Source organism: Mixophyes fleayi, chromosome 4 (genome assembly GCF_038048845.1).
Source record: "Mixophyes fleayi isolate aMixFle1 chromosome 4, aMixFle1.hap1, whole genome shotgun sequence".
NCBI lineage: Eukaryota > Metazoa > Chordata > Amphibia > Anura > Limnodynastidae > Mixophyes > Mixophyes fleayi.
This window is the reverse complement of record NC_134405.1, coordinates 330,540,679-330,556,364: the sequence shown is the minus strand read 5'-3', so window position 1 is coordinate 330,556,364 and position 15,686 is coordinate 330,540,679. Positions and strand designations below refer to the sequence as shown.

The 15,686-nt window shown below is 42.4% G+C and overlaps 1 protein-coding gene across 1 annotated transcript in view; it reads right to left on the bottom strand.

Moving 5' to 3' along the window:
• Positions 1-7,855: 7,855 nt before the first annotated feature.
• DENND2A (DENN domain containing 2A) overlaps positions 7,856-15,686 on the bottom strand; it is an 82,826-nt gene continuing 74,995 nt past the window's right edge. The window contains exons 16-20 of the mRNA XM_075210375.1: positions 14,882-14,923; positions 12,673-12,790; positions 11,979-12,218; positions 10,519-10,605; positions 7,856-9,506 (exon numbers count right to left, since the gene is read on the bottom strand). Of these exons, the coding sequence (XP_075066476.1) occupies positions 9,475-9,506; positions 10,519-10,605; positions 11,979-12,218; positions 12,673-12,790; positions 14,882-14,923 (519 nt within the window). The 3' untranslated portion in view covers positions 7,856-9,474. The remainder of the gene's footprint in view (positions 9,507-10,518; positions 10,606-11,978; positions 12,219-12,672; positions 12,791-14,881; positions 14,924-15,686) is intronic.

Below are 15,686 nucleotides of genomic sequence, written 5' to 3'. Positions count from 1 at the left end.
CCATGGATCTCTCTCATCTGCATTTGTAGACTCTGGTAGAGAACGACAACTCAGAACCAGATCTTGCACTTTCCAGGAATCAAAACACAGAATGAACACCCCCTCCCCCTGATGGAGTGGCTCCTTATAGCTAGGGTCAAATTTCCACAGTGCTTTCCCCTCCCTCGACAAACCTCTGGGTCTCTCTCTCTCTCTGTAAATATTGGTAGGTCCTGGATCAAGGGGTTGGAGGGGGGAGTGGAAATGAGCGGTGCTTCCACAAAAGTCCCCTGCTGGGACGCAGACAAAACGTCTGGACTAGTACTATGGAGAACAATGGATACTAATTGGCTTCTCCCACCTCCAAAGATGGGGTAGCAGTCAGCCCCTTCTAAAATTAACCCCTTACACTACTTTGTGATGTCACAGGGTCCCCAGCTGTTCCATGCTTCCTGTAGAGGAAGGAGGGGGGGAGAATGAATGCATCTCCAGCCCCCTCACCTGTATCCTGGACACCACCTGATCTTTACCCATAACCCACTCGGCTTCACTTTAAGCACAATGAATAACAACCTCACTGCCACATCAGCAATATACAATACACAATATACATATTTACAATGAGCTACAATGTCCCCTTATCCACATGTAATTAGATACTGCAGTGGTATTCTGTTGAGCTGGGGAACAAAAGCAAAGGGCTATAATCCACATTTTGTGAGAACGAGACACAGGCTGGTTATGATGTTATCAAACTCGTTTCGTCACATATGGCAATATAGACTTTTATTTCAGAGAGAAGACACTTTTACTTCCAAATCACTTGCTCTCATCTCATTGTTGTGAACCCTTTATCTGTCGTTCCACCCTCCCCATCCTATCTCTCAAATATTTCAACCATCTAAACCAGTTACAGATTGTCTGCAACCGTCTAATTCACTATCCTCCAACTCACTTCTTCTTTAGTCTCAATTCCTCCCATTATATACAACAAAAGCTACGGACTAAAACTAAGGGACGCTTCTCTAATACAATCCTCGTTGACTGTCTGCCACGTAGACTACCTTCTCTGTGTTATTTTCCTACTCTACTAGTCTACGTGATGCTGCATTATCTTGGGTCAAGTCATATGTATCGACCTGACCTTTATTCAGTCTCTTTTTCTGAATAAACCTCAACACCCCTTGGACTGACAATCCCCAAGGATCAGCTCTTAGTCTTCTGGGTTTCTAATTGTTCTCTGCGTACCTTGGAAACCTCCATCCTTTGGTTTTCAGTATGATCTTCATGCTGATGCCACCCAAATTTACCAACAGTAGATCCTGATCCAGATCAGATCATTCAAAGGTCCATCAGGATCTTTTATAGGTCGTTCAGAACTCGTGGATAACGCACGTGAACAATGACCTCAATCTGACAAGTGTAGACCTCCTCTGACCACAATACCTGTGCCCCATAGCAGGTAAGGTTGTCACCAAATATTACCTCTCTTACTTTAATTAACTGTATGTTCCCTTAGATATTTCCCGGCACTGAGGAATTGAGCTGGTACTTTATAAGCAAGTAATTATATGTAATATTGATGAAAAGATAAGACCCTGGAAAAGCTTGAAGTCTTCTATCCATGGCTCGTGACTTCGGTTTATGTACAAAGAAATTAAGGGCATGACAATTTACCAGCAACAGTATCCAGTATAAATAAACCTATTTGTCTGTTAGCTGATAGTTACCCCAATGACATCATCCGTGTTGTATTTCCAGATGTGTTTTTGTGCATTGTTTTTTAATGACACCTCTTAAACATTCTCCACTCTCTTTATCCTTGAGTTGAGTAACACCAGTAGGTGTCCCCATCAAAACGGCATACGTCACATGGAGGTGGTGGAACAAAAACATGTTCTGGGATGTATAGATTTTGTTTAAGGAAAGGTGATGTCAGACTGGGAGAGAAGTTTCCATGTCAGGGGCACGACCAGAGGTGTGTCAAAGGTGACAGCTGTGGAAGAATATTTAAGGGTTAGGTGTGATGAAGGAGGAGACGGAGCCCCAAGAGATCTAGAGAGAGCTTGTAAGGGCCGGTGAGATAGATCTAAAACTATGAACGTCTCATCCCTTATATGGGCGGTCCTCCTAGTGATGGGACTCTATGGTAACGCCAGTGGTGCCACATGGAGAATTAGGCAAACGCCCACTGGGAAAGTCAAACCGATGCCTAGTGAGAAGGGCACAGATGCGGAGTCTTTGGTACTGGTTGAAAAGAGGTCAGCGTCAAATGGACTGGACGATACGTCTGAGGCCAATCTGAGACGTAGAAGGAAACATCAAATTTTACAGGGACCAGTCAGTGACCAAGGTCATGCGCTATTTCACTGGCCAAGTGAACATGGATCGTTCAACCAGGACACGGTAAGTCACTGTCTTTGGTTTGGTATATATATAAATCTGTCGATTGAGTTTAAAATAAAAATGCCATTCATTTAAATAGGACAAAGTGGGTATTATTTAAAAATAATTGACAGTGTAGCACCAACGCCCCAGGACATCTTTTTATAAAGCATACTATGTAGCCAGGTTTCACCAGAATTCACTGCATGAAGTGATGGAGCCTTGGTGTAGTGCAGGGGTCGGCAAAACCCTGATGTACGTGGCACGTGGACCAGTTTTATCTGGCACGACGGAGCTACGCAGCAGCTTCACTAACGCAGCCGAAGATGGTTAAAATAGAGCTGCGCAGTGTCCACTGCGGAAAGAAAGACGTGTGAGCGGACACCAGAGGGCACATGAGAAAGCAGCTGGCACTTATGTTTAAAGCTGAACTGGGCAGTACAACTGTGTGGCATAATATGAACTGGGGGTACAACTATGTGGCATAATATGAACTGGGGGTACAACTACGTGGTATAATATGAAAAATATAGTTGTTGGTCCCATTAATATTATCATGATATTTTCATGATAAAATAAGAACTAATTAAATGTTATATATAACTGACACACCTGCGGTTGACTATATTTTAACCGACGCAGTAATAGAAGAAGGTTGCTGACCCCGGTGTAGTGTTCTGACCAACCACATTACAGGGGAAGTTTACAGATTCTAAGTAGAATGTTTCAGTTTAATGTACATACGAGTGGAGAGTGGAGTGGAGTTCTGCTTGTTAGAGTTTCCAATTTAAATGCTTTAATAGTATGAGTGGGAAGTGTGGGAGTTATTTTGAAATATGAGCCTTAGGGGTCGATATATCAAACATTCTAAAAGGGAAAAGTGGAGATGTTGCCCATAGCAACTAATCAGATTCTAGCTATCATTTATCTTGTACATTCTAGAAAATGATAGCTAGAATCTGATTGGTTGCTATAAGCAACTTTTCCTGTTTAGAACTTTTAATACTTCTACCCCTTAGACTCCATTTGAACAGTGCCTTATATTCTTATATCCTTAGTACGCCTGTGATGAGATTATGTCACGTCCCTGCCAGGGACCCTCAGACTGTGACGGGTGTCTGGGTTTATTCACGTGCAGGATGCCGCAGGCCATTTGTCACTTCAAAGGCGTCTCCCCGAGCACAGGTATGTAGAATTTATACCAAGACACCCAGTGCAGAACCAAAAGTAATGGGGTCAAGGAAAAAACACAAAACATATGGAAAAATAAAAAATGTCCATATATCCTTATTTGTAGACAGATACAGCTCCAACAATAGAACTGTAAAATTCCAGACTGTGCAATATTTAGTACACACACATATCAATCAACTTTACACTCCTAAAAGTTAGATTTAAATAAAAGTGTAATTGTGCAATTAATTTTTCTGTATAAAAATGTCCCATTGCCAGCGCAGCTATTATGGGTTATGTGCAGTTTTATTATTACACCCTGCTTTAGCTCCGTTTTCTTTTTATGAATTTTCAGGTGTTTTTCACCAAAGTTTGCAGGGGAATCAGGAAGCCGATGTCAGCACTCGCTAAGCGTGGAGAGCAGAGGCCTCTGGGAAGTAGGAGGAAGCAAAACACACAACATATTGTACCCCATCTCCTGTCACGGAGGGGTGTGAATAACATGGTGAATAACACCATGCCATATACAGATCAGAAACCAACACATTTTATTAACCATTTGCAGCTACTGTGCCAAATTCTTTATGATCAATATATGATGCTGTATCACTACAATTTTATAGGGGTGCTGTATTGTATAATCAAGAGTAATATAATACACAAGTGATGCTAATATATAAAACGTCTAACTAATACGTGTAAAATGGTGAATTATGATGTTATTGCTTATAATCATTAGGAAAGCCTGGAATCGTAGTGACCTGTATAAAAGGAGCTAGGGGTAGATTTATCAAACCTTCAAAAAAAGTAAAAGTGGAGGTGTTGCCCATAGCAACCAGTCAGAATCTAGCGATCATTTCCTAGAATGTACTATATATATATATATATATATATATATATATATATATATATATATATATATAAAAAACTAGATTCTGGTTGGTTGCTATGGGCAACACCTCCACTTTTCCTTTTCAGAAAGTTTTCCAATTCAAAATAACTTCAGAGTTCATTATAACATAGCAGCCATCACATAAGCACCAGGGGACTCACTATAGCCATAACGACTGGTGTAAACGATTGTGGGGGCTACGCTATCAGATGGATGTCTCTAAAGTTGTTCCTCAGTCTAGAGCCATATATTAAATTCAGGCAGCAGATGAAGTCTGCAGCTACTGATAACTTGTATGTAGTTCAGGTTGTTTTAATAGATAAAAATGTCATTGTAGGACTATGTATTGTAGGGGAGCGATATTGAATTATTTACAATGACCAGACATCAGGGATCAATTACAGGACCTGAACCCTCACATCCGACCTGCCTCTCAAAATGTTACATCTCGAAACTCTGGGAATAAATACACATGCGTTTGCAAAGTAACTCTGTTCAGTTTTTATGAAATGCTTTTTTGCACAAATTGTTTAAAAAAAAAATTAAAAAAATCACCATTTTAAAGTAGAATTACTCTGTATTTTATTTTTCCTTTTAAATCAAATATTCCCTTTGAGTCAATTTTCTTTGTAGTTCGTAAGTGAATTCCAGACCTATAAACTGGGCAACATCCATCAACCTTGAGGAATTGTCCAGGTCATCTTTATACATACATGATTAGGTGGCGATTATGTACACTGTACACATATATGTACTTATATGTTTATTAAGTAAGCCCTGGTGATTTTATCTAAATATTATAGTCCATTTAATAAGTATACATCATAACTATGGAAGTTCAATTATCATATCTCACACACACAACATAAAAAAAAATAATTCTGAAGGGATAAATTACCCAGATTCATGATACCTTTAGGCATGTATCTAAGATACATGTTTTCAAATATTTAATATAAATAAAATGCAGCTTGCTGTACCATGGAGCATTGTAAAGACAGTGATAATGTAGAACACAGAAAATAACTATAGTACAGTTGACGATTGAATATACAAATAAATATTATTTATTATGTCTGTATGGAAATATGTACATACTTTGAATTATATTTTGTAATAACACTTCACACTCTGGCGTAGATTTATCGAACTTTCTAAAAAGGAAAAGTGAAGGCATTGCCCATAGCAACCAATCAGATTCCAGCCATCGTTCTCTAGAATGTAGTAGATAAATGACAGCTAGAATCCGATTGGTTGCTTTGGGCAACACCTTCCTTTTTAGAACGTTCAGTAAAACTACCCATCTGTCTGCAATAACACTTGAAACCAGCAATTACATAATAGGATGAGAGTGACAGAGAACATGATGGTAATGAACGGAAATGGGGGGGGGGGGAGGGGGGAGTGTTTAATGTTTTCGAGAGACATAATTAAACCCCAGCAGGAAAGGACAAATTATTTTCACACATGCAATCCTGGTATTTTAGCTACAGTCTTGTGTTTTCCTGATAATCTGCTCCCTCTCGGTCTGCAGGTATATTCAGGAGGTAGAAGGTTCTCACAATACCCGCTGTGGAATGTGTCCAGAGACATCTTGTTTTCCAAGCAGATCTGCATGTCGCAACAGACACTAAAATCCAAAACAAATAGGTGAATGTTAGACTGCGGGCAGAAATTCCCAATCAGCCTCCTGCATACGAGGATGGCCCAAGTTTGATGAGACAAACCAGTAAGAAACGGCCACAAAGCAGAAATTCGGTTAGGATCCGAAAACTGTATCCCACGTTAGTTTACACAGAAGATGCTGGAATGTATAATGCAATAGCTACCAAATGTCAGTCATTTTTCCAGGATTCAATCCAAGAAAAAAATAAAATGCTTAACTGATTAAAAAAAACTATTTTTAGTCAGACTGTCAGGTTTGGTTCAGATGCTCACATTAAATCTACTAATTAAACCTAAAAGTGTACCCTTTGTTCAAAGAGCAAATCCACTTTCATCAAATGTTGTGTATTAAAGAGCTGAATAATAGACACAAAATAACCGGATTAGGTTTAGAATGATCTAGATATGTCCACCATGCTCTCTGTTTCTACTCTGCAGCAGAATGAGATGTTAGGAAGGAGGGGATTCACTAAGCAGGCAGAGTATGAGTGACCATTTTACAGACTTGCTTTGCAGAAATGCACTGTGTGGATTGGTGTATTCATGCAGAGGTGGGGTCAGTGATGTCACAGTAGTTAAAACGACTGCATGCTCAGGCTTTTGGACAACATCAGATCAGGACAAGGACCTAAAGCTCTTAGAGGAATAATGGATGTATGCAATGGAGCGGGGAGGTAATAGATTACCTTATAACAAGAGCTGCAGTTTAATGTCAGGGTAGCACTGAACAGTGTATTTACTTTTTATCATTCATATCCGAAAACTTTAATCTTAGTGGGCCTTTAGTAAAAGAGGTTAATGGCTTGGACACATTGAGACACACTTATGAAAATGTGTACTTATGTAGATAGTCCACAGCAACCAATGACCACATTTAGTCATCCAAAACACAAGGGGGCGCAATCCAGCTTATTCTCCATGCTATAGATCAGTTTTGGCTAACCTGTGACACTCCAGGTGTTGTGAAACTACAAGTTCCAGCATACCCTTCCAGCAATAAGCTGCTATATATTAGCAAAGCATGCTGGGATCTGTAGTTTCACAATACCTGGAGTGTCACAGGTTAACCAATACTGCTATAGACAGACTTATCACAGCACAAGTAGCTGAGCTGATTCCCTCCACAAATGCTCTAAATATTTATGAACATGAAAGGACCAATCAGTGTTACCACTGCCAATATTAAGCCAAACTTTAGCAATAGACTCCAATGGAACAGTGCCTCCGGTGGCCAGATTCCAGAAACAGGATTATAGTGAACCAGCCGACTTCACATACAGGAGGCGGCCATTTTGTGTGTGAATGGCAACAGCATGCCAGCGACATCATGAAGGCCCTTTGGGACTAATATTCATTTGGCCTGACCAATATTGTGTGCACTGTGCCCCCTTCTGGCTCCCGGTGGCTGTATTGGTCCAGGGGTAGATACACTGCATAATTAAAATAGTGATTTTAGAATAAAAAAAAAAATATATACAAAATCTTAATATAAACCACAGGCTCAATTTTATTGGTTTATATATATACATATATAAACACACATACATATATTTATTACACACACATAATTATATTTTAACATTTGTGCACAGTATGACCCACAGAGGGCGCTGTCTAGCTTTGTCTAACTTAATCACAGGCTTCTATATTAGTGGTTTCAGTATTCCGCCAGCCCACACTGAATCTGTATCATTCACTTCCCTACAGTAATTCATTTTTAGGAGCTTCTGTGATTTTCAGCCACTTCACTGGCGACTGCTCTTTTCATAGCATCTGGCTGAAAAGCTTTAAAAAAAAACAAACCTTTTTTTTTATTTTTACATCTCTGAAGAACAATCTTTTTTCCATCTTTGGTATCTTCCTAAGGCACAGTCATTGCAAACAGTGGAACACAAGCACAAAGCTGAATGCATATCTTAAGGCTTTCAGTGGGCCAGGAGTTGCCCTCCTCTTTAATGGCAAACAGGCATGTACAAGCCGCATTCTTAAGGCGGGCGCCAACACGCGGTTATTATACTTTACAGCAGGGGTAGGTAGGACAGCTGTTGCGGAAAACTGGCTACCATTCACTTTGGAAACGTACAAGACTGAGGCACAGGAGAACAGTTACAGGGTTGCGCTCACATTTTTAGGTTACCGTCTTCATCTCTGCTATAGGTCAACGTGGACGGTAAAGTAGACACGTGACCTTCTTGAAGCAGACCATTTCGGCCACGCCCAATTTCCCTTGGCCACACCCTTTAATGATAACTCAGATTTACTGCAAGTAGATCCTTGCTTCACATAGGTCATTCGTTCAACCTGATTTAACCAATGGGGTCGCCTTTTTACGGCTGACCCGGTTTACTAAACGGTGGCTAAACCGTCAATATAGAAGATACAGAATCAGTCCCAGTTCCCAATCACATAAATGTTCTATGACGATATAATGCAATCTGCAGATTATATTTGAATTATTCCCGCCTCTTGTGATCACAGTTGTGCTACTGGTTATACTTGGCATCTAAAAAAATAAAAAAAAATAACTTTCGAATACAACAGACTCAAAACGACGAAGGTTCTTTTCCTGTCCAGCACTGATTACATGCAGAACACTGTAACCTAAGCAGTACCACAGACATTAAACGCCACGGAACAGAATAAACCACTGTCAAAATATAAAGTGGGGTGGACGGGTGCCTAGTCTTCGTAGCCGTCATCATAGTTAACGACAGTTCTAGCTGTACACCCATGCATATGAGCCGGATAGAACATCATACTCTGCAGTATTGCATTCCGCAGGCTAGTACGGATTAGCAAAGTCTCTTACGACAATGACCTTTTCGCACAAGGGTCTTCAACCGTAGTATATTAAATCAGCCCCCATCTTGTTATATCCGACAATAGCCATCTGCTTGGCCGCACTCCCGATATACTGATTTCTTGGACAAACAGTTAAATATCCCCAATATTTAGAGGTGATAAAAATCAGTCAGTCAATCTTCTTGTACAGATTTTCTTTTCATCCTAGTATAAATTAAAAAATATTTTTTATTTTGAAAGCGAAAGACCTAAAAAAAATAAAAATAAAAAACAAATAGCGGTTGTTGTTGTGGTTTTAATGATGAGCTTATCCAAGATCTGTCCAGTGCATGATACAGCAGGGAGAGACCCCCAAACAGTTCTACTAAGTATCCAAAGGGAGTTAGCTCTTGGTGAGGGGAATAATTTGGCTTCGGCTCCATGTTTGTGAAGTCCCTCCATGTTTGTGAAGTCCCTCCATGTTTGTGAAGACCTTTTTAAATGGTAAACAGCAACTAGGAGAGGGGTTCGTGATCATTGAATGGAGGCAGCTTGTTAATAAGTTAAAGGCATGTCCTTACGGCCGTCTTCTCCGTTTCCTACTTCTTGTGTAGAAATCGCATTTTACTTCCTAAGGAGCAGACCAAAAAATAAAGTAAAATTGTAAATATAATTCTTTGAGTATAAGACACAAATATTTATCCATAAACTCTCTAAAGGTAGAGTGTGTGTTGTGACATAGATTAAGACGACAAGTGACATTGTATTAAAAGTTTTTTTTTTTTTAGCCATGCCAACCTCCATTTTTGTTTTTCGGGTGGTTAAATGTGCAAAATCATCTTCGGGAGGGGGACGACGCCATACTAGATCTTGCCCCCTCCACGTTATTTGTCAACAAAGATTTGTCAGCTTTAAGCAGAATACCATGGAAAACAATTTGCTCTATCCACCAAAGTAGAGTTTTCATGTAATTGATAGGCTGAGTGGTGAGTGAACATAGGCGGTGTTTTGGCAACTTGGAAAAGGAAAAAAGGTCAAATCTTGTTCCCTGGTCAGCAGGTGACACCATACAAACGCCAATGGCAGCATTTACCATGTTCACTTCCGCCTAATTAAAATCAATCAACTGAAGTGAACAGTTTGATTGGGCTGGCTACACAAAATGCAACCAATGGCCAAGTCCAATGAAAGCCTGTTTGGATGTCAATCATCTCTGGCTGTGGGATATGGTTGTCTGATATCACAATCCAATTTGGTTGTATTTGCTAATCTTAAAAACGTATTCTTTACTATAATGGGCTAGTAAATCATATTATTATTATTATAATAATACACAAGTGATGTTAATATATGTATAAGATCATGTTAATAAGTTTTGTATAAACAGTGAGTTTGGATGTTGTTGTGTTCATTAGGAAGACTTGTGTATTATAAGGAATAACACCCCCCCTACTGTCAATTTAATATGAATAGAAGTCACCTTGCATGAATAAAAGCCTACAGACTTCTGTGTTTATATGGGCACACAAGTCCTCGGTTTCTTCTAACATCCATATAATTTACGTCAGGGAGTGTATTATCCCATATATAAAGCCTATGTTATAACGGGGCAGATGGACTTGTGTGTGTACTTTTCACCTCACCTATTCTATTGAAAAATTTGTTGACCCCGCTCTGCTCTCCACCTGGCAGGGTCTCCAGATACTCCTGCGCCCGGACCTCAAACAGACCTGTAGATACAAACAGCAGGGTCAATCCCAGTTCCTTCCAAACACACCCAGAGTCCTCCAGGGAGAGAAGACTCACAGCTGCGCCCATCTGTGGGGGCCGCACTGCTAGCCCCCGGGGGAGGCTTGTAGCAAAAGAACAGACAATAAGAAGTGGACAACACACAGATAATATGCTCCAGTTTATAAATGCATATGTACAGAAAATATAATCTTGTATTAAAATAGGGATAAAGACACATTATACTGGAAGATTTCAGATTTTAGAAATACTAAGTGCTCCCCAGAGCCCTATTAGGTGATCAAACACAAATCGCAATGATAACAGCATTCTACTGGATTACATTATTTAACCAGTAGGGGGCACTGTGCCATTGGAGTTTACGGATGATAGCGAGAAGAATGTTGGACCTTCCAATCATTCCTTAGTTTTTATTTGTATAGCGCTTACATATTATGCATCGCTGTACAGAGAATATTTATCACTCAGATCAGGCAATGACCCAGTGGAGCTTACAATCTATATTCCCGACCACACACTAGGATTTATCTTGTCAAAACACAATTAACCACCCAGATGAAACCCACACAAACACGAGAAAACCATACAAGTGCCACACAGATAGGGCCCATGTTGGAATCAAACCCACGACCCCAGTGCTGTGTGGCAGCAATGCTAACCCCTGTGCTGCCCAATCATTTTAATACAAATTCAAAGGGACACAAAAAGCTCCTTTGTGCAGAACGAGTATTTTAGTGAACATGCCCAGAAAACCTCTCCACTATTTAAAAAAAAATTATACATTCACTTTAAAGAAAAATGAATACAATTTGTAACAAAAAATACTTGTGCAAAGCCGTACATGGCGCGGTACCAGCCGCCAAAACCAGTCTAAAATACTTAAATAGGACGGCAAATTTATGAAAGGATACTACCGATATCTTTTTCATTGATTGTATTATTAAAGTTTAAAGGGACTTTCCATCTTCTTTCGCTCATTAACTTGTACACATCCTCTTGCAGCTTTAACTAAATATATTGCTTTTATCTTTCTGACGTCCGTCTATGTTTTTCAGCCATGTCTAGATATGAGCATGCAGAGCCGTTTCATTTTATTGCTCCCTGCACTGGACACAATGGATTCCAGAGAGTAGCTCTGCATCGTATCCATGGGCAACAGAAATGGGATGATAGAAACACATGGCTAAAAAGCACAGAAGGAAGATGACAAGACGAAAGTATTTATGTTGCAGGAGGGGGCGGTGTATAAACCAATACCATAAAGTCGTTTCAAGATGAAAAACCCATTTAAACTGTACCATGTATTTAAATTTTATTTTTTTTAAAAAAAAAATCAGCGTTGGGGATCTCCGACCTTTGCTGCCCTGTTTCCGCATCTCCCGCTCCTGGCTAAATCCCCCAAACATCTGCGTCTCCATGAAGACCTCTAGGAAGCGGCGGACGCTCTTAGAGGAGATGGATTTACGGAAGGTGTCACGGCGGAGAGATCTCTCGTCTTGCTCCCCGGGTGCCATAAACAAGGAATAGTGACCGACGATTTCAACAAAGAAGCGGACAAAGGCCTCCGATATCACGTCATTCATCGAGCTGGAGTCTGGAGGACAGGATACATTCCGTTATTATGAATAAAGATGTACGAGAGATCGACAGGGAGCAACAAACGTTCCAGTAACTTTTCCCCATAGTGACCCATTCACTGGTTTTCATAAATTTCTCAAGTGAGTTTTCTTGGCCCTTTAAAATATCTCTATTTTCCTTTTACATTCAGTAAACATTTTAAGATCTTATACTACGGTCTAAGGGAGAGTTAGCAAACATTCTAAAAAGGCAAAAATGGAGGTGCTGCCCATACCAACCAATCAGATTCTAGATACCATTGTCTAGAAAGTATTAGATAAATGGTAGCTAGAATCCGATTGGTTGCTATGGGCAACACCTCCATGTTTCCTTTTTAGAAGGTTTGATAAATCTACCCCTAAGTTTTAGGTGAAGATTTTTCCTCAACTGATCCAATGCCCCCTCCACGTTGGTGTAAATAAGGCGGTTACCTTGCTGGCCGTTAGCAGAACCCTGGTCTAGCTCACTGGCCATCTCGTTCCTCTGCTCTAAGATTTGTTCCAGAGCAGCTTGCAGTTTGCGGGGTAGAATAGAGTCTTCGTCATCCATCTAGAACACACGAATAAACAGAGTCTTGTTTGTGGGATATAAAACCAAAAGCAATCACAATAGTGTTCACTATTCAAAATGTGAAACTGGAGGAGACCTAGGGCAAGCATGGGAAGGGAGGCCAAGGGCAAGCATGGGAAGGGAGGCCAAGGGCAAGCATGGGAAGGGAGGCCAAGGGCAAAGCGGGAGAAGGCCAAGGGCAAGCATGGGAAGGGAGACCAAGGGCAAGCATGGGAAGGGAGACCAAGGGCAAGCATGGGAAGGGAGACCAAGGGCAAGCATGGGAAGGGAGGCCAAGGGCAAGCATGGGAAGGGAGGCCAAGGGCAAGCATGGGAAGGGAGGCCAAGGGCAAGCATGGGAAGGGAGACCAAGGGCAAGCATGGGAAGGGAGACCAAGGGCAAGCATGGGAAGGGAGGCCAAGGGCAAGCATGGGAAGGGAGACCAAGGGCAAGCATGGGAAGGGAGACCAAGGGCAAGCATGGGAAGGGAGACCAAGGGCAAGCATGGGAAGGGAGACCAAGGGCAAGCATGGGAAGGGAGGCCAAGGGCAAGCATGGGAAGGGAGACCAAGGGCAAGCATGGGAAGGGAGACCAAGGGCAAGCATGGGAAGGGAGACCAAGGGCAAGCATGGGAAGGGAGACCAAGGGCAAGCATGGGAAGGGAGACCAAGGGCAAGCATGGGAAGGGAGACCAAGGGCAAGCATGGGAAGGGAGACCAAGGGCAAGCATGGGAAGGGAGACCAAGGGCAAGCATGGGAAGGGAGACCAAGGGCAAGCATGGGAAGGGAGACCAAGGGCAAGCATGGGAAGGGAGACCAAGGGCAAGCATGGGAAGGGAGACCAAGGGCAAGCATGGGAAGGGAGACCAAGGGCAAGCATGGGAAGGGAGACCAAGGGCAAAGTGGGAGGAGACAATTCCTCAAAGTTAAATTACAGTTAGCTCTCATAACCTCTTGCAAATTAAAATTAATAGAAAACCTTAAAAATTTTGCACTTAAAATGCATCATTGTTTTTTGCTGCCCGGATTAGTTCTGGACTTGCCCAAATATAGCACATGAATTTCCCATGTTAGTGAATAGAACAGACAAGAAGGAAATAGAAACAATTTGCACCCTGAAGGACCACAGCTCACGCAGCCACGCAAGTGACAAAATATCCATACGAACAGGTTTCACACTTGGCGCAGGGATCAGTGGAAGCGTCATTAACAATCATGCACAAGGCATCCTTGCAACGCATATGATGTTTAGTGACGTCAAGCGCACAGTTAGACTTGAGGTGGATGGACCTGCGCATGAACATGATCGCACCAGCAGGGGGCGTGCATGAGGCGGACGGACCTGCGCATGAACATGATCGCACCAGCAGGGGGCGCACATGGCTGCATGTTGTGACGGAAAGTGCTGAGAGAATCTGCAAGCTCTTAGTCCGCTCACACGTCTTGTATTGCACCCGCATACATGAAGAGATGTTTACACAAGATTCAAGGTGTGGATAGACCTCTATAGGGGGGGGGGGGGGGGGTGTTTAGTTGTTAGAGGTTACAGGACCATTATACACCCCAAAAATACCTTTCGTATAGGAGCTTATTATAGCTTTTACACTAAACAGGAGCATTAAATACAGATAAGAGCATTAATAGGTGAACAAATGTCCACGTATGAACAAATCAGGCTTCAAACACACAAGTCAGAAATGTGCAGCTGTCCCATCCTATTATGTAGTCCTGTAGGTCTAGGTGAGGCCTGTCCAACCTGCGGCCCTCCAGATGTTGTGAAACTACAAGTCCCAGCATGCCCTTCCAGCTATCAAATGGTGTCTACCAGCAAAGCATGCTGGGGCTTGTAGTTTTACAACACCTGGAGGGCCGCAGGTTGGACAGGCCTGGTCTAGGTCATTTTATGGTAACAGTTCCCAATAGGGGTTAATGTCTGTATCCATCTATGCAGGAGCTAGCTGGAGAATTAACCCCATTTCTGCAAAAACGAAACGAGCTGAGTGTCCCTAAATGTCGCGTTTAGCAAATGTCCGTTAGTTTTAGCAGCAGAAGGCGTAACAGTGTAATGCAGACACGAAGTTACATTCACCTGTCTCAGGAAACGGTTGTTAACAAGGTCGACCAGTAGGACCTGCGGAGGAAGAAAACAAAGACCTTTCAGTTTCCTGTTTCCAGGGGAACTTTCCAATCATTAATCCCATATATGCCCTTCCTGCCTGTTACAACAGAAGCCTGGGCCGGGGGCCATGCATGCAGCGGGCCGGGGGCCATGCATGCAGCGGGCCGGGGGCCATGCATGCAGCGGGCCGGGGGCCATGCATGCAGCGGGCCGGGGGGCCATGCATGCAGCGGGCCGGGGGGCCATGCATGCAGCGGGCCGGGGGGGCCATGCATGCAGCGGGCCGGGGGGGGCCATGCATGCAGCGGGCCGGGGGCCATGCATGCAGCGGGCCATGCATGCAGCGGGCCGGGGGGCCATGCATGCAGCCTGCACATCCACGGCCAGTGGTGTGAAGTTTCCCAATTGCAGACCAGAAATGACATCTCTCTCGCTCAATTGCCCTGGACACTATCCAGAAGGCACCCAGCCCCCGCCTTACATTTAGAACCAGAGGGTCATTTAGTTTCTGTACCCCTAGGAAATCTTTACAGCCAGACACACACAAGGGTGATACCGTATAACGAGAGTTACTGCAAGTTTATATTTTTATAGAAACAAATCCGCGGCGAGTCACATGACTCGAGAACATTAATCGAGAAGAAACTATGATTGAGTTACACTGTTAAACATTCTTCCTCTACTCTTCTGTCCACGGATCGCTCAGGGGTTACGACAGATTATCATTTACAAACATCTCAGGACAGAGTTATTTTTGGCGTGGAAGCCACGTCCT